Here is a 20,716-nt window from a genome sequence, read left to right on the forward strand (position 1 = left end):
ATTTTGAAAAAAATAAGTAGGTAGTTATAAAATTGAGAAAGTCTTGAGAACAATATAGTAATTTTGTGTAACCCTATTATTTATAATTTCTCTCTTTCAGTGATTGAATTTGCTTTGATTATTTGTATTTGTAAACTTATGATTTTTTTCAGCAACAAATTGATAGGAAGGATTATTCCACTATGTGTGTAGAGGGATTGCAGCTTGGTGTTAAATTTCTCTTTAATACCTACTTTCGATCAAAGTTAAAAACAAGGTAATTTATTTACTTAAGAATTATTTGAACAAAAAGTATATACATTGAACTGATATGGATCTTTAGTTATTTAACTGTCTGGAACTTATTGAAAGGATATAAAATAGGTCCATATTTCGTCAGTTAATGCTTGAATATTGACGAACTATAGATAAATAGTATTCCCCTTTTAAAAAGAACACATAAAAAGCAACAATTTGTGAATTTACATACAATAGGAATAAAAGTTTATGATTTAATTCAATTATTTTTAGCAAGCATTAAAGTTCATTTGCATTTTTTTGTTTAACTTGAAATTCTTACTTAAAATTATTATTAAAAACAAATGAGATCTCTAAATAAATATAGTATGTATTAAATGGTTAAGCAATAATATTGTCATTTTCAGTTAGTATGAAAATATTTCAACCAGAGTTGTTAAAAAGCATGACTTGTCCCCCTTTGACTGTGTATGTGAATGTCAAATATTCTATTCTTTAACTATGTTGAGACAGTCACACTATCATCTGATCTCATCTGATTTCATCTGATTCCAGATAAGAAGCTGTAAATTTGTTATATTTCTGGACAATAAATTTTAAACATTTGTGAATGTACAGTATCTTCTTACAATATTATCATTGTTCTTACAGAGTTGATTTAGATGAATGGTTAGAAGTATTTGATACATTAATACACAAATGTAAGGAAGCGTGTATGTGGCTGGTACAATATTTGTCCACGGAAGAAGGATTTTCTTATGTCAAGTATGTAGTTTATTTATTTGCTATTGTAAGTCTATATTCTTTCACCCTAATGTTTGATAGTTCACATGATATATGCCAACCATAAGCAGAATAATAGTCAAAGATAATAGTCAAAGGATTATAAAAAAAAATGCTATGATTAAGTACTTTCAAATTGACAATACTGCAAACAGGCAAAACTATTACAACTAAATCATATGAGGTTTGCTGAGCTTTTTTATTCTTTTTTGCTCCTAGTACAATTGAAAATAATATCCTCGGACAATATGTTATTCAAAATGTATTAGAATAAAGATCAACAAAGCGATGTACACATTTGTTTTTTGTCATGTTAGGTCCTTTTATAGCTGACTTTACAACTTGTTAAAGACCGAATGGTGTCCTATAGTTGCTTAGATCCAAGTCATTACTATGTTGGATAGTTGTCTCATTGTCAATCATACCACATCTTTTTGTTTTATGTCAGTGTATTGATATGTTATATTTTTGGGTAAAAATTGGGAATTTTGAAAGTAAACTTCACCAATATTCTTTTTACCTTTACTTCTTTTAACATCATTAAAAAATTCTATAACGGAAATAGTTGTGTTGCAAAGTGTTCATAGTCAAATACTGAAAGTTGTTGGCATACTGTTAGTTCATAAATTTTGTGTTTGGTTTTATTACTGTGAAAATTGCCACGGTATAGGGTTCACAAAAAACAAAAACTTGCATTTGAAATTATAGTTCACATGTACCATTATTTTTATACCACATTTCCTGGAATTGTTATAATTAATCTCACATTTTTTGTCCATTTTTTAGCATCACAATAATATATGCTCACAGAAGTTATTGAATTTACGATATTTAAGAGAAGTTTTTAATATATAAACATTTTTTCATTCTGTCTTATTGCCAAGGAGTTACATTCTAGATAGTATATAACATTAATTTGATGGAAATTATTGTATTGTATGTTTTTTACAGACCATTTCTGTTAGAGTGTCCCAACTCAGATGTTAGACGTACCATAGCTGCCATTTTACAGGATATGATGTCAAATTTCTTTTTACATGGAGGATCACAGGCAAGTCTAAATTTTGTGTTTGAATGATATAGGACAAGTTTTGCATACTAGTATTATATATTCTGTTTGAATGTCATGTTAGTAATTTTGTATTAGCACTTTAGGCAGAAAACAATTAAAAATCATGCTTTTTTTACTTACAGATAGATAAACATTTTAATGAAATCCTGGAACACCTTCTACAGATGTTAAACAAAGATGTGATAGATCATTGTAAAAATTGTAACCAATATTTTAATGTACTCAGGTGCTATGTTGAACTGGTAAGTTATTACATATTATACCTTTACATGTCCTAGCTTATACTAGGCATTGTTTTTCCTAACTGTTCCTCTATCTGTTAGTCTATTCCATAATTGGTTAAAGTATTGGTTTACTGTACTTTACCCTGAAGTTGTGGCCACATGAACTAAAAAATAAGTACGTATGTTTGTTATGATAACTTTTAAAATATACTGCAAATTAGCATTTTGACCAGATTTGCTTGGTTCACTGAACATGGAAATTTATCATAATAAAGTTTTGCTTAAAAGTAAGATAGTATGGACATTGTGTGGTGTCCTATTGACATATATTTTGTGTTATATGAAATTTAAAAAAATAATCATTTTACTTGTAAATGCCTTTTAAGAGCAATTTTTAGACTTTAATATGTTGGTTGACTATTTTCATTTTTGCTTAAAACACATTACACATTGAGATTGAATGCTTGAATTGGTTGTTAGATCACAATACACATTGAGATTAAATGCTTGAATTGGTTGTTAGATCACAATACACATTGAGATTAAATGCTTGAATTGGTTGTTAGATCACATTACACATTGAGATTAAATGCTTGAATTGGTTGTTAGATCACAATACACATTGAGATTAAATGCTTGAATTGGTTGTTAGATCACATTACACATTGAGATTAAATGCTTGAATTGGTTGTTAGATCACATTACACATTGAGATTAAATGCTTGAATTGGTTGTTAGATCACAATACACATTGAAATTAAATGCTTGAATTGGTTGTTAGATCACATTACACATTGAGATTAAATGCTTGAATTGGTTGTTAGATCACATTACACATTGAGATTAAATGCTTGAATTGGTTGTTAGATCACAATACACATTGAAATTAAATGCTTGAATTGGTTGTTAGATCACATTATACATTGAGATTAAATGCTTGAATTGGTTGTTAGATCACATTACACATTGAGATTAAATGCTTGAATTGGTTGTTAGATCACATTACATATTGAGGTTGAATTGGTTGTTCAAACACATTACTCATTGTGATTGACTGCTTGTATGGGTTGTTAGATCACAATACACAGTGAAAACCTGTTTCTATTTTGAAACAAAGTAAAAGAGAATATGTTTAGACATTGTGTTCATGGGCAATTTACCATTGGATCTAATGTATTCCCTTAGCTTTCTATTTCAAGTAACATGTTTATTTCAGGGGACCAAAGCTTGCACACATATGTTTTTACGACAAGGATTCCAGCGTCTTATATTTTTTCTACTTGGGCAGCCATCATCAGAACAAAATCAAGTAAGTCATAGAGATAAACATAAGTTGGTGTAATAGTGTTATGGTATACTGATATAAGCTGTTTGGACATTCTGCAGTGATCATAATTCTAAATTTTACTTTTCTATAAGAATATTTTAATTTTCTATAAAATCTTGTATCATTTACTTTTAACCTGCGTCGCCAAAGGCAAAAGCAGGTCTAGTCCGTCTGTCCACAAGACCTTGGTTAGAAAACCATGTCAAAGTTTTCTTGGCTTCTATGAAAAGTAATGATTTGATATTTGGTCTGCAGTTTCATAATTTGAGATGTAGTGAGTAAGCAATTTTAACATCCGCCATGCAGCCACTTCCTGTTTGGCGATCGTTGGAAATTTTATAACTCATTGTACAAAGAATATTTTCAGCAAACTTTTCTTGGCTTCTATTAATGGGAATGGTTTAATGATTGGTCGGCAGCTTGATAATGCTGAGTTGTAGAGAGTAAGCAATTTTTACATCAGCCATACATTCACTTCATGTTTGCCGATAGTTTGAAATTGTACAACACTTATTGTACTAAGAAAATTTCGTCAAACTTTTCTTGGCTCCTATCGAAGGGAATTATTTAATATTTGGTCTGCAGTTTCATAATGTTGAGTTGTAGCGAGTAAGCTATTTTTGCATCTACCATCTAGCCACTTCCTGTTTGTCTATGTAACTTTTACAGCACTCATTGTACAAAGAAAATTTTCGTAAAATAAAAACTTTAATTGGCTTGTACTAAAGGGAATAACTTTATTTTTTGTCTTCAGCTTGATCATGTTTAGTTGTAACGAGTAATAAATTTTTACATCCGCCATGCTGCCACTTCCTGTTGGCAAATAATTTAAAACTTGACAATAGTCATTGTACAAGGAAAAGTATTGGTCATCTTGTTTAAAGTAGATTGGAATAGGGAATTGAAGAATAAATATATGAGAGTTATATTTATTTTGAAAGTTAATTTACTGTAAATTCAGAAATTATTGCGTGCATTTATTATTGCGAATTTTGAAGAATGGACTAAAATGCGACATTAATTATTGCGATTACGGGGAAATCTGCATACATTTATATGGATCTGATATCAGAATGCGAATTTTTATTATTGCGATACTCATTCAGTCGCATTATTCGCATTAATAAAAATCCCGCAATAATTTCCGAATTTACAGTAGTTTATATGAACTTGGCCAATGTAATAAAATAATCTAATAGTAGATAATATCTATAGAATTTGCATAACGTATACATATTTACCAAATGCCTGAATGTCTCAAAAACATTTTTGAATGAAATTTGAGAAAAATTTTGTTCCTGTTGTATTATAGAATGGTGTTATTGTTGTTGTTGTGATTGACATACATCAGGAGGTGTCGTCATAACTTTTGTTTTAGTTGAAAGTTCATTTCTGTTAGTAGCTATAGACATAATGGTTTCGATTCTCCCAATATAAATGCATACTTCTTTTACCTGTGTATATGTATTAAAAGAAATACCAATGAAAATCTTAATTAAGATAAATGTTTAAAGATTAAACTTTTAATTGTTCAAATAAGAAGAACATTTTATGGGGGAAGGGGGATGATTCACAGAATCCCCTGGCCTACTCCCTTTAGGAATTATATATAGAGAGAGACTTTTTACACTTTTTTTTAAGGATCCTGGACCCATATCTGACAATTATTGCAATTTTATTTACTTTTCCTTTTTTTACTGCGATTATTTTCCTAAGCTGATTGGATAAAATACCATTTATTATGGTGACAATTAAGGATAATCAGGGGCTGATCCAGCCATTTTTAAAAGGGGGAGGGTCCCAACACAGGATAAAAGGGGGGTTCCAATTATGTTTCCCCATTTAAATGCATTGATCATTCAAAAAAAGGGGGGTTTCATGTGAAAATAATTTTTTTAAAAGTAAAATAAGATTTTCAATGGAATATATGTCTTACAAGGTATTAGATGTTAATAAACAAGTTTTAATTTTGATGTTAATTTTTTTCAACTTGGACACAATTAACATTTTTTTCATGTGAATTTCACATGAAAAATTTAACGTAAAATTCATGTGAAAAATTTAACTTAAATTCACATCAACAAAATTTTCCTGTGTAACACATGCGTTACACATGCGTTTGACTATACATGTGTTACACATGCAAATATCGCATGTGTCACATGCGTTTTCCAACACATGCGTGACACAGGTGTTTTTCTGACACATGCGATTCACATGCGTGGCAAGAAACATGTGTATTACGCATGTGACACACCTGTGACACATGCGTTTTTAGGTACATGCGTGACACATGTGTGGCATTTTTGCCCTAGTAACTTTCATTATGCTGAAACTTTTGTCTGGAATTTGAACACAATGATCCTTTCCACTAAAGCAAGGTAGGGAATGCAAATAACTCTTGACCCAACATGTTTTTCTAAATATTTTTTATAAAATTTCCTAGCTTCCTTTTCTAAGCAGATTTACATTACCTGTTATATTGTTCATAATCAACAGGGTTGAAAGGGACTGAAAGGAATCTTCATATGTTTAAACAGAATGGAGTAAATATTATATAAATTTGACAATCTATAAATTAATCAAATATCATTCAACAACAAGTTAATCAATAAAACCATCATGTAAAAAAAAAACCATTAAAAGAAAAACTTTTCTGATTTTTAGGAATCATCTAGCAGGAGATGGAGTTCTATTCAGTCAAGAGAATTTGGAAATCTTCATGCAACTATAGCTTTGTTAGTCTTAAATTGTGATTTATCTGTGAAGGATACTTGTGGTGAGTTGTTAGTGAGTCTTATGATACAGACACTAAGCATAATGTCTATTTACTTAGACACTAATTTTTAATATATGGATATAGACCCATAATGGTTGTGATGGTTTACATTTGAATACATAGAAAAAGAATGGTAAGTATGTATATTTGACTATAGCTCAGAGTCAAGTTTGATATTAACTTCAATTTTGGAATTCTCAGATCTTTTTTATATATATGTATTCAACAGTTTTCCATGGGTATTTTTGTACTTTTTTGACATTTCTATGGGGCATGAAAATATTATAGATTAAGTATACCTTTCTAATATTAAAAATTTATGACCCCATTTTCATGGTTTAGCAATATGAGTCAGCTGCTGTAGATGAGTTATATTAGTGAATACATTTAAGGTGTTAACTATTGAAATTATTTATGGCAAAAGAATGGTTGATCTCATTTTCATGTGAATTATTGTTCACTTTTATAAAGGTGTTAGATTAGGTAAATGTGAAGGCTTATGGTATTTCAATCTGAGGTACTTGTGACATAAATGGGAAACTTCTTATTGAACTACTTGAAAGTGAGAAATTTTGACGTATTTTCACTACATATAATTTCAGGAATAAGATAAAATCTTGAAAGATATACCCTCTCATAAATTAGATCTGATATAAAATAGAATCAGGGACACAAAAAGAAAGATTTGGCCCTAGAAAGTGTGAAATTTAAATTCCACAAAAGTATACCACTCAGCAGTATATAAAATAATTAATTAATCACAGTTAAGAGTTTTGGCAGGGTTAATTCAAGTGGCTGGATAATGAGCCAAGAATCTTATTTGGGATTGGAACCAAACTTCCCATATGGTTACATGTAATTAGAAAACAACTGAATTTGAGGTCAAGGTCACAGATTCTAGAAAAAACATGAAATTTGTAAAGAAAAGTGGTTTCTCTAAAAGGAAAATATGCGAGCTTGCCATCTACAGTTGTTTAAGATTACATATATGCAGTTTGCTCACCACAATACTCAACTATCTGTTGGCCATATTTTTTCAAACTTGGCATCATGTGCTTAAGATGTCATGAAGTATTATTTTTATCCTTTCAACATTTATTTCCATACAGTTATAAAATTGTGTCAAAATAGACATGACCAAGAACCACTATAAAAATACTTATCCACAATGGGAATATCCCAACCTACAACAGTGAAGCCATCATAATAAATCTAACATTTTATTAAATTGTGATTTTTAGAACCTGGTGATTTTCCAGTACGTAAATCTACAACTGTTAGTCCATCGAAAGTTCTGAGGTTGTCACCAGATATGGAACAATATGTGTTTGGTCCAGAGTCTAACAGATATATCAGGGAGGTTGGTATCATCCAATAAAAGAAATATGATATCTTCACTTATATTTAATTCCTTCTATAGATACTTTATGTATTTATGAATTATGTTTTTCCATTTTATTTTAAAAAATAATGTATTTATGTGCTTTAAACTAAGTAACAAACTTGGACTACTTTTCAACCCAAAGGTGACTGGGGAATAGAAATATTGTCACTTTTGGTCTTCTTCTGACCGACAATAAAACCCTTGTCAAAGTGGGATATCTGTTTGGTTGTGACGGATGTATAAATTTGCAGCCATAACCTGTCAGAATGCAAGTTAATAACCCTTGCAACAACTCTTTGAGGTGACCTGTTGCAAGGCATTATTTCTGTCCATACCCAATAAATCCTCATTTTATGGTGATACATGTATTCCCTTCTGTTATTTCAGCCACCCCGTATTGCAGGACCTACCTATTGTACTCATTGTTAACTTGTTCTCATCCTGAATATGCATGAAATATTTGCCACTGGACCTTAAGCAATCAACAAACAAACAATTTTACGACCTTTTTGTAATATGCCTGTCAGCTTCCTGTTGAAAAGGATTTAATTCTTTCAATCAAGTCAAACTTATAATTGAAGTTCAGCTATTTTTAAGTTGTACATGTTGTATAACTATAAGTGTGAATCAGATGTCTTTCGTGTAATCGTGGTTCTGGGGTACCAATAAGTGTGAAAAATTAGCAGGCCTGGAAAACTGTTATTTATTAAACATGAAATGTCGTATTGGAAGGTCATTGCTAAGTTTGACAAACATTCTTATAAAGATCGGTCACATTATCATTAATCCATAATATATCAATTGTCATCTTTTTATTTGTGTCAACATGAGCTATTAACACCTGGCAAGAAATTGTGAATCATGATAGAGATAGCTTGTAAAATATTTAAAATATATTTCAATAATCATTTTACATGTATATAATAGGATAATAATTTATTACGTATTTGTATCAGTGTCAACTACTTTTTCAAAGTAATCAAATTGCGATTTTTGAAAGCATAACTGATTGCTCAAAGTGCAGAAACTATGTGAAAAAATGTTGGTTAATTAAACAAGGGAAGATAATAATTTTTTAATCTTGGGTTGTTTTCATACTCATTAGTTGTTTTCATATAAATTGAAAAACATGATAAAATAAAACAATCCATCTTTCAGTCAATAAATGATAACATTTGTAGGAATTGAACACCTGCTGTAAATGTTAACATAATAATGTGATTGAAAAACAAAGTTACACAATCCAACTATAAACTGTGTATATATACCTATCAGCGCTTAAGAAAGAAGTTTTCACAATTTCTCCCTCAAGATTTGGTTCTGATTTCCTGGTTGTTGTTTATTTTCAGGTTGTCCATGCAGTCAGAGAAGTTACAGGCAATCACAATTATAACTGTATAGCAGACATGTTAATACAGTGTAGCTTTTGTAATGCTGATTTTAGTCGACTAGTTCTTAAATATGTTATGGTATGTATGTGTAGAAACTACAAATCATTTTGTGCAAATTAGAACATCAGTAACTTATAAAGCTAAATTAACATGGAAGATAGGCAAAGACCTTATGGTATAAAACCACTAATAGATGGCCTCATTGATTTCTATGTTGATATCTGTAATTTCATGCATTCATAGCCATTGTGCCTTAAGTTTAGATAAAGTGACAGTCATTCATATCAAAACATCACCTTAGCCTAGCTTATACTGAAAAATTCAACATACATATAATTGCATGTATGAGTGCACTGATTCCTGGAAGTTTGGAAGTAAAAAATGAGGCACTTTGATCTGAGAAACAGGCAAAATATGCCCAATTTTAATTTCATACAATTTTTTTTATTTTTCAAAATAAGCATTCTTCAAGGGTTTAATATAGTGATCCCAGGTCCCTAAGGTTTTATTTCATACCAAAATTCCAAATATTTTGAAAGTAACAGCTATGTGTATGAACTAATTTATTTTAAATGTACTACTTTCTAATATGTTCTTCCTGACTGGCCCTAATTAGTGGTTTTATACCTTTTATTGAAAAAGAGCAACTTTAACCCCCTCAAATACAATACATAAAAATCTAATGGATCTAAATGTATAATTTTTACAGATATTTGGAAGTTGTATTTTCTACTACGTCAGTAATACTTTTTGGTGAAAGTGATGTGCATGTGCTGTAAATTATTTCCTTGTTCAACATTTATGTCTTTCTGATTGAAAAAAATAATGAAATATAAAAAAAACCTGACGTATTTATATGATAAATAATTGATTGGATACATAAGTATGATTTTCAGGGCTAAATAAGAACTTGTTACCACTATAATTGGTTTTATACAGTATTCTAGGAAGTAAATAGCGTAAATAAAAAAATAAAGATGTAGAACTAGAAGAAGAAGATATTTCATAATGCAAAAAAGGTGCCAGTTTGCATTTGAATAAGAATTAGATTTCTTGAGATTTGATTTCAGTAGAGGATTTATTTCAGACCACAAATTATCTCTTGCTTAAATGTGCTGGGTACATGTTTCTCTGATTTGAAAACCTACTGTGAAGACAGAGGAAAGAACAAAAATGAAGAAAAATAAAAACAAAAACAAAATTTACCCAAACTTGCTTTTTGTCCAAAAAATCTAGTAGTCCTGTTTCTGACAGACCTACATTAAATGAAATTATGTTAATTTTGGAATTCCTTTAGACAAAAAGGTCATTTTACCACACTTTCTTGAAAATAAGTTCTAGATAGATTATCTTTAACCATTTGAATTGTCGGTAGATGGCTTGGAGGCGGTTTAGCTGTTTTCTTTTGTCCATTTTGGCGGGAGAAGTAGATGCCATTTTTTTGCCTTTCTCTTAAATTATCAAAACGCTAACCACTTACACAATTAATAGATGAAAACCAGGAAATCCAAAGAAATGATCTGCAATGAATTAAAAAACAGCACCTTAATGTAATTCTCACTTGATATAAAACTGTGAATTACTTTGAAATTAAAGGGTGACAAACAATCTTGGATTTAAATAAGAGCTGTTGACATTATGTTTTTTTTTTCAGCACCAGTATTCTACAGCCCCATCAAATGAGTTGAAACCAATTTTTACACTGCTGGAAGATTTACTGGTAAGTTAACAGTGTACATAGTATGCTGAATTTCTGTAATGAATAATATTAAATTTACGTCGACAATTAGTTTGGTTTTCCATATTATAATTGTTATTACTTGGGTTTCTTATTTGTGGACAATTGAGGCAAATCAGCCAATTCTTTGCATGAAATAACCAAAATAATTTAATTTTTTAAATGTCTTCTAAATGCACATTTAGGGAAAAGTTAATTGATTTCCTTCTTAGTCAGGCAACTAGACTGGAAACAAAAGGTCATTGGCTTTATCTTTGTGTTTCAGTTATCTCCCCTGAAATGTTTATGACTTACAAGTTTTTTTTTTGTCACAATATTTTTTGTGATAATAGTCACATCAGATTTTTTTTGCAGATAGAGTGTAATCAACCAAACAGTTTTCATATTTTGTAGTTGCTAACTAAATATTTCAACTTAAATGAAATATGGATGTATATTGATAAAATCACAGATGTACTATAAAAAAAATTATTTTGCAGACCTTAGAAGACCCTATACAGACTGAAAGATTACAGATAGTAGTAGATGGTTATATTGATGAAGCTGGTACAGAATATGAGGGTCTACTCGGTAGGTAGATTTACATGAAAAATATTGGTGTATAAAATGCCCCCAACTTTCTGAGGCAGGTGGTCTATATTGATTTGGGAGTTCCTCTGTTTGTCCATCTAACTGTTTTAGCTCACCTGGCCCTATGGGCCAAGTGAGCTTTTCTCATCACTTGGCATCCGTCATCTGTCGTCGTCGTCGTCCGTTAACTTTTACAAAAATATTCTCTGAAACTACTGGGCCAAGTTTAATCAAACTTCAAACTTGGCCACAATCATGATTGGGGTATCTAGTTTAAAAAATGTGTCCGGCGACCCAGCCTACCAATCAACATGGCCACCATGGCTAAAAATAGAACATAGGAGTAAAATGCAATATTTTGCATATATCTCTGAAACTAAAGCATTAAGAGTAAATCTGACATGGGGGTAAAAATGTTCATCAGGTTAAGATCTATCTGGCTTTAAATTTTCAGACGAATCAGACAACCAGTTGATGGGTTGCTGCCCCTGAATTAGTAATTTTAAGGAAATTTTGCAGTTTTTGGTTATCTTGAATGTTATTATAGATAGAGATAAACTGTAAACAGCAATAATGTTCAGCAAAGTAAGATCTACAAATAAGTCAACATGACCAAAATTGTCAATTGACCCCTTAAGGAGTTAAAGTAAATTTTTAACAATTTTTCGTAAATTTTTGTAATCTTTTACAAAAATCTTCTCCTCTGAAACTACTGAGACAAATTTAACCAAACTTGGCCACAATCATCATAAGGGTATCTAGTTTTAAAAAATGTGTCTGATGACCCCACTTGCCAACCAACATGGCCTACATGGCTTAAAATAGAACGTAGGGGTAAAATACAGTTTTTGGCTTATATCTCTGAAACTAAAGCAAAAGTATAATGGTTGCATTATTTCATGCATCAGAGGTAAACAAAAATATCAGGTGAGCGGCACAGGCTCCTTGGAGCCTCTAGTTATCTGCTCCTAAACCGTTAGAATTTAACACAATCTTACCCACATGATGTATTTTTTCAACAGAATGATTTTGGGGTTATCTTTGGCATGACATGGAATTTCCTCATACTAGAATACACACTTACATCTGCTTCTCCTCCTAAACCCATGATCAGAATTCAAAGAAACTTCCTTAAAACTTTCAAAACATAATGTGCCGTTTTTCACTCCTTTGCAAATCGTTGACTTTGTCTTTGCTTTATTTGGGGTGAGTTGTATCATTTTGTGAGCTTTGCTAAGAAAATGTGTGAAGAATGACTATTTAATTGGAAAGAATAAGTGTGAAACATGATTATTTACTTAAATTATGTACTGGTGTGAAATATCAAGCATCCCCCAAAAAACTTTTTTATAACAGATTTCCAACTTGTAGGAATTAGGGATGTTTATAGGTATAGTTTGTGGGTAGCTTGCATTGAAAATTGGCCTCATTGAACAAACAGACTTCCCAAGTTCTAAGCTTGATGGAAAATTGTTCTGACTTTGGACAATCTGTGGAGAGTCAATCCAACATATATATAGATTAAAAAAAAAAAAACCAATTTGGGCTTCACTGAGATTGTATATATAAGAGAATATAACAAGTGTTAAATTTTAAAGTAAAAATAAAACTACTGTAATTATTTAAGTTGTATGTAAGAAGGTGTCAAGTAATTACCGGTATACATGTTAACGGGTACATGAAAATATTTCAACATTAAACTGGACTGTTTAGATATAACTACGGCTATCAAAATTTGATCATATTGAAGAGAGCCTCATATTTCTGCATTATGTTTTTGTCTCATCATGATGTAGTGTGGATTCTTTTATTTTTTCGTAGAAACCAATTTTAGTATGGATCGAGGTGGATACTTGATATCAAGGTTTTGATAAATTTTTCATACAAAGCTATAAAAAATTTGTAGTTTGTTGAACACTAAATTTATGGTTCACCAATATGCCAAAGATCAACGAAAATTAGTATTGTAGGAATGATATTGGATCCACTGTATATACATTTTTGTTTACTTTCAGCTGTTGTAAGATCTAATCATATGAATGACAGTAGACGTTCTTATTCCTGTATCAAGTTTTTAGTCAGTGTGGCTAACAAATGTAATCCTCTGAAGGAATACCTCATACAGATCCCATCCAAATGGCAATGGTCAGTCAACTGGCTAAAGAAAAAGGTAAAAAAATAATGACCATCAGATTGTAACATACATGTACATATGTATATGCACAATAATTTGAACTGAGTTTAACTGTGTGTATTGCTGTGTGTTTGTTTATTCCACATTGGCTAGGGTATAGGGGAAGGTTTGAAATCTCACAAAACATGTTTAACACCATCACATTTTTGTGCCTGTCCCAAGTCAGGAACGTCTAGCCTTTGCTATTCTTGTGTGTTTTTTTTTTTTTACTTTGGTTCATTTATATGTTTTGGAGTTTAGTGTGGAGTTCATGTCGCCGAACTAGTATACATTATTGTTTAGGGGCCAGCTGATTCCGCCTCCGGGTGCAGGATTTTCTCGCTGTGTTAAAGACCCATTGGTGGCCGTGGGCTGTTTTCTGCGCTTTGGTTGGTTTGTTGTCTCTTTGACACATTCCCTGTTTCTATTCTCAATTCTATATGTGATTAACACACCTTTCTCTCAGAAGTTTAGTATTATTAATAAAAGACAATAAGTGTAATATTGCTGTATTATAATGAGGGTCTGAACAGTGAACAGAATAGAGAAAAATGGCCAAAAAAATCAAAAGTAGAGAATAATGGGGTGCTATAATATAAAGAAAAGATAATAAGGGGCTAAAAATAAAGAAAAGAGAATCATGGCCTAAAAAATTAAATACTAATCATATAAAGACACCCTTATTTAGTCCTCATGTTGACTGATATTATTTAAAATATCTGTTTAGCAAAACCAGAATCAAGACGAAAATAGTTTTACAATGTATTCACTGTTGAGTTATAAATATCATATTGGCTAAAAGTTGTCATATTAATCATTTTTATTATGGCAAAAAATATAAAAGTTTTGAATTTCATCTTTTTTGTTCACTTGTAGTTTTAAAATTAGGAATAATTTATAAAAGTTATGCTCATTATTTTAAGAATGTTTCACAGTATAACAAAGCATTATCAAACAGATCTAATAAGTGATTTAAGTTTATAATGGCAGGTAATGTGTGTTGTCTTTTAACTATTAAAATAATTTAAAAAAATGTGTACATGCTACCACATTTAAATCTGGTGATCTGATACTGAAAATTTTATTTTGTATGTCTATTCATAGGGAAAATATAATACAAAAACACAGTCTCACTTAAGTGATCATTTTAAATCAAGTGAAAATTATGCATCATTTTACTGTTTTCTTCTGATTAATCAGTACCGATATGTAAGTATGAATAAATAAAATCATTTAGCCAGAACTGATCATCTTTCAAATCTTATTAATTATTTTTCTATGCAAAATGAACTGGTTTGAAACTAATTTGAGTTATCTCCCCTTGACTATGTGTACTTGTTGAAATTAATAGCAAATTAAATGTATGTCACTAATATGTAAGTTATATTTAACTTATCAGATGAAACGCATGCATTTTTTGCATGAGAAGTAAATTCTAAACATCTGTGCTCTCGTTGCATTTATCTGCAGGTTCTATAAAAACAGAAATGATGTCATTAAGGTAAAAAATAATTAATGGAATAATGCTAATGTTTTCGATTTAGATGTCAGAGTATTGGAGTCCTGCCATTACATCTACAGTATCTAATGAAGATTCTAACAGAAAGTCATTCCAGAGAACCATAAGTGCACAGGTAATATAAGAACATAGCAGCACTTTAAAAATCATATAGATTTAGATTGATTTAATTTGAAATACTCAACCATATTTATTGTGAAAACCAAATTACAGGGAAAAAAGAATAACTAATAACAATAGTGATTTAAAATCACCATTTTTATGCCCCCTCCGTAGCGGCATTAAGTTTTACCCTTGTCCGTACGTACGTCCGTCCGTACATCTGTCCGTAAGTCCCAAAGTTGGTTTCCGTTCTCTAACTTAAGTTTGCCTCAACCAAATTTTATGAAACTATACACAATGCTTATTACCACAAAACACAGATCAAGTTTGAATTTTGGTGGCGTCACTTTAAACGTTCTAGAGTTATGCCCCTTTACAAATGGTTGTTTCTGTTCTCTAACTTTCGTTTGCCTTAACCAATTGTTATGAAACTTATACACAATGCTTACTACCACAATATACAGATCAAGTTTGAATTTTGGTGGTGTCACTTTTACCGTTCTAGAGTTATGCCCGTTTACAAATGGAAAAATCGCTGAATTTTTTCGTTTCCATTCTCTAACTTAAGTTAGTCCAACCAAATGTTATGAAACTTATACACAATGCTAATTACCACAAAATACAGATCAAGTTTGAATTTTGGTGGTGTCACTGTTACTGTTCTAGAGTTATACCCCTTTACAAATAGAAAAATTGCTGAATTTTCGTTTCCGTTCTCTAACTTAAGTTTGCCTCAACGAAATGTTTTGAAACTTATACAAAATACATATTACCACAAAACTCAGATCAAGTACAAATTTTTATGTCCCTTTATAACTTTATATGATATTCAAGTGGGGGCATCATCTGTGTCCCATGGACACATTCCCCATTTATTTTTTTTTTGATCGGAGGAGTAATTATTGAAATCTGTATTTGGAGGTTAAACAAAATCAATAATTTCATTTTTCAGTTTAAAGTCAATTTTTGTCCTTGATCTTGACCACATTTTATGGATCAGTCATCAATGCTAAGTTTTCTTTGGACGTTTCTCATTTATTACAAGAAATTGACAACTTTCACATTTGTGCATTTCAAAGTCAATGTTTAAGTTATTACTTCCCAGTAAGAGTTGATTGTTCAATGAAATTATTTACACCTATTGACCCTTCTTTAATCATAAAAAAGAACTTGATTGATTGTTGGTTTTTTAATGTTTAGTGGCAAATATGTCATGCATGTTCAGGACGAGAACAAATTATCAATAAATACAATAGGGAGGTCAACTGGGTTGCAGGTCGGGAAAATTTGGACTGCCACGGGAAAATGAGGGTATATTGAAAAGGGACAGAAATTTAGCCTTGCAACAGGCCACCTACGGACCCCTCAAAGAGTTGTTGCAAGTAAAAAATGAAGAGAACTTGAAATTGGTCTACAGGTCAACTATATTTGGAATATTGAATCAATGCAAGATATACATGTCCATCAGACAGGGTTCACCAGATCTTGACCTCATTTCATTGATCAGTGATCATGTGTCCACAGTTTATGCTAAGTTTATGTTACGCTTGTAGTAAAATCTTATGCTAATGACTTTCAAAACTTAATTCAATGATTAAAATCTGCACAAATTAACATCCACTCGTGGACATTTCATATTGAAATTATGAAAAATAAGATCCTTGTGTCCACCAACTTTTTCTGATTGGTGAACAGATTTTATTAATGTTGTTTACTGTGGATTTATTACTAGTTTTGTGGGATATTTATTTGTGGAGTAAAGATTGCATTCATGCATTCAAAACTCTTATGTGGCTGGCTTGATAGTTATCAATTTTCCAGACTTTATCACTACTTTTGAGATAAAGAAAAAAAGCGAATAGAGAACAATATTCTACACATCGTATCCATGGACATTTTAAGATACTTATCAATGAATTATATACTCAGAAATTCAAGTTATAATGTGAATTTGTAGAATCATACTTGTCAAGAAAATTATATAAATTGTGCATGGTGCATGAATCAAGTATCTGTTCTAAAAATATCAATGATGTCATTTATTAAAGTAATACTTTAAGTTGCAGTTATCTTCCTATGTCCATAATTGTAGTCGAACTAATACATAGTATTGCCTTCCCATGCTTAATATAATGCAATGTCTAATTTTTAGTTCCCACTGCAAAATAAATATAATCTTTTTTCTTCAATGCTCACAAGCACTTTGATTGTGGATTTGTGGGTATAGCTGAATTGACCATGAATTCTAAATTCCAACAAAATAAAAATATTCTATAGATGTGTATGCAGAATAAGTAAAATCCACAAAATCAATCCCCACGAACAAGTCAACTTTTCTTCAGTCTATGGATATTTACAAAAATAATCTATCCACAGTATTTAGCAATTTGTTTGAAATGTGAAGGCATTTTATGTTTTTACAGTCAACACTTGAAGAAGCCAAAGCCTTACTGACTGAGATAGAATCCCAGGAAGGATTTTCATCTGATATGGATACAAATGGAAATCGAGCCGAAGTTGACACAGAGAAAGAAACTGTAACTTATACTAGTAGTGACACACACATGTCAACTGTAGAGGAACAAAAAGAACCAAAGGGAGGCAATTAACAAAAGGGGCATAGATCATATTGTTGAAACCATTTATTTCTTAGTAATATACAATTGTTAATTTGTTTAATTGTTAATTTTCTCTTTGTGATCTACTCAAAGACTTATAGTGCTGAAATGGAAATATCCTTTCTTTTTATAGCCTTATGTATAGTAGAAGTACAACATTTGTATTGTTTCATTCCAAGTGTAAATGAATGATACTACAGTTTTGTCAAAATAACCTGTTTTAACGTTGTGATAATTTTTCAATAATAGATTATTTTAATGTCTATTGAATTTATAGGAATTATTTGACGTAATACAATTCATTAACTGACAGGCCGATTTGTGAAAAAAGTTAACATTTTATTGGGATATATTGTTATTACATGTAGCAGAAAACAATATGGTTTTTGTTCTAGAAAGCTATTGTTGAAACAAATGACATACCATGTTGAACAGTATTTCCTGCATTTTGTTGGAAACAAAATTAAGCATATATACAGTTTAACCTTTTATTGTCTTAATTATATTTGTCCGAAACCAAGATTTTGGTCCTCTAAAAGTTTAAAAGTTACAGATTGTTTTTGTGTGTACACATTTTGATTGTATGTTTTGAATTGTCAAACATAGTGTTGAAAATATATTATTTATTCCTTGCATCACTCATGGTAGACTTATCAAAGGTAGAAATTCGTTGAAAGTTATGAAATGCCATGTTTTCTGAGTTTCTAACACAACAAATTTTTACAAAAAATAGTTAAACTGTTATTGGTATTTTTATACACAATAGAATTTTGATTTCAATTGAACAATCAAATAGCATTAAAAGTTTAAGATATTGCATGAAGTTTTTATATGTGCTATACAAGTGTTATTTGATTATATCAAATTGCCTATTTAAAGAAAAGAAATCTTTTTGTTAGATATACTTACTTATAATATAAGGAAATGTAGAGCTTAAATTAAACATTTTTAAGGCCTCAAATGCATAAATTACAACTAGTTTGTACCCATGAAATCAAACACAAAATGTTTTTTATGGTGTATACAGCAGAAAATTTTGCATGTACTTTGTCAGTTTCAAATTTATTGAAAAAGTAAGAAAAATGAGCACTTAATGATTTCCAGTACAGCATACTATGAAAATATCTTTATTTAATAATTATAATTTTCTCTGACAAAAGAAATATGTTATCATTTTGTTTTCCTCAGTAGTAACAATTTAAATAATTTACCTGTTTTAAGTGCAATTGCATACAAATTTGTAAGGCAAAATTTTCAAATAAAAAGCTATTTTCTCTACTCTTTACTTTAGATAGAGACTCAATAGAATATTTTTGAGAGATGTTTCTTTGTTCTATACTTGTTAATTTCTTTCCTATTGCAAAGCTGTCTTTTGAATGAATTTGTACTAATTTTGCATGATATTTGTACAGGCTTCTGTTATATTTTTTTTGTTATGTACAGCTGTATTTTATTGTTTGAAATTAATATGTTGCTTATTAATTAAATTGCATATCTTGTTTTTTTTCAAACTAGAGTAAAAATTATTATTGTTTTGATAGTTTGTTTGATGTGCATTATAAGATTGAATAATATTTAAAAGATATTAATATACTTTTAGATTAAAAAAAGTTTTTAATATCAGTACCTATTAAAATAGAACTTGATTTACCAAGATGTAAATAAAACTGTACATTCAAAGCAAAAAATAAGCTTGACATTTATGAATGAAAAAATCTTTATACAAAAAAAAACGATATTAGAAGGGCAATTTGTGCTTTTGCCATCACTTTGCCTGAATCGTCTGTCGTTCCATAAACTTTCCTTTTAAATCTTCTCTGAAACTGCCATATGGATCAAAACCAAAGTTTGTCTGCTATATCTATAGGATGTCAACTATAGAGATTTTGATTTTCATCAAGGTTGATCAACCAACATGGCCATCACAGCTAAAAATAGAACATAGGGGTTAAACTATAGTTTTGGCTCTTTTCTGAAAAGTTTAGAAAAATCTGTCCACCTGTTTTGGAGTTTGAAATAGACAGTTTGCAAATATGATCAGCACGCCAAGATCTATCTGATTTGAAAATGTTTTAGAGGTATTGTTCCTGAAATGTTGATTGTTACTGTTTTTGAAGTTTTGGCTGTTATCTCAAAAATTACAGAAGCTAGTTTAAGCATGTTTATTGCAAAAATGATTAGCAGCATCAAGAGTAACTATAGTATGTGTGTACAAAAGTCCTAATTAGCAACACCAAGAGTAACTATAGTATGTGGGTATTAAAGTCCTAATTAGCAACACCAAGAGTAACTATAGTATGTGGGTATAAAAGTCCTAATTATCAAACTGACTATTTGTTCATCATGTGAGTGATACAGACACAGGTGTGCTCTTGTAAATAATCTTTTTATACCCAACCAAACAATATATTTCTGCTTTATAGGATGCACCCTGTATGTCTGTCTGTCTGTTCATGTGCCTTGTAAGCACAGCTCCTCCAAGGTGGCTACACAGATATTGCTGAAACTTTACAAAGTGGTAAAACACTACCTGAGGATATGCATAAACGATTAGTATCCCAGCCTAGCATGTTAAAGGACTATTCTGATATTATCCCAGCCTAACAGCTAAAGGACTATTCTAATAGTATTGCAGGGTGAATTCTGAACTTCTCTTTCACAGTTCTAGGTACTTTTGACAGTTGTCTTTTAGTCAGATATTTAAAAAAGGCTTAAACTTTTTAAATTGAAGAAAGTGGTAAATTGTAAAATAGTTTGGATTCTTTATATCTCATGACCTTTGTCAGTTCATACGGATAC

The 20,716-nt window shown here is 30.6% G+C and overlaps 1 protein-coding gene across 1 annotated transcript in view; it reads left to right on the forward strand.

Annotated features, from left to right (window-relative positions):
* The window catches only part of LOC127727847 (ubiquitin carboxyl-terminal hydrolase 24-like), a 56,864-nt gene extending 38,278 nt beyond the window's left edge, over positions 1-18,586 (forward strand). Inside the window, exons 47-59 of the mRNA XM_052234966.1 lie at positions 153-256; positions 889-1,002; positions 1,972-2,075; positions 2,219-2,334; positions 3,533-3,625; positions 6,311-6,422; positions 7,664-7,782; positions 9,156-9,275; positions 10,852-10,917; positions 11,415-11,505; positions 13,521-13,675; positions 15,223-15,312; positions 17,723-18,586. Of these exons, the coding sequence (XP_052090926.1) occupies positions 153-256; positions 889-1,002; positions 1,972-2,075; positions 2,219-2,334; positions 3,533-3,625; positions 6,311-6,422; positions 7,664-7,782; positions 9,156-9,275; positions 10,852-10,917; positions 11,415-11,505; positions 13,521-13,675; positions 15,223-15,312; positions 17,723-17,908 (1,470 nt within the window). The 3' untranslated portion in view covers positions 17,909-18,586. The remainder of the gene's footprint in view (positions 1-152; positions 257-888; positions 1,003-1,971; positions 2,076-2,218; positions 2,335-3,532; positions 3,626-6,310; positions 6,423-7,663; positions 7,783-9,155; positions 9,276-10,851; positions 10,918-11,414; positions 11,506-13,520; positions 13,676-15,222; positions 15,313-17,722) is intronic.
* Positions 18,587-20,716: the final 2,130 nt, after the last annotated feature.

The sequence above is a fragment of the Mytilus californianus genome, unplaced genomic scaffold (assembly GCF_021869535.1).
Source record: "Mytilus californianus isolate M0D057914Y unplaced genomic scaffold, xbMytCali1.0.p SCAF_1, whole genome shotgun sequence".
In the NCBI taxonomy this organism is placed as follows: domain Eukaryota; kingdom Metazoa; phylum Mollusca; class Bivalvia; order Mytilida; family Mytilidae; genus Mytilus; species Mytilus californianus.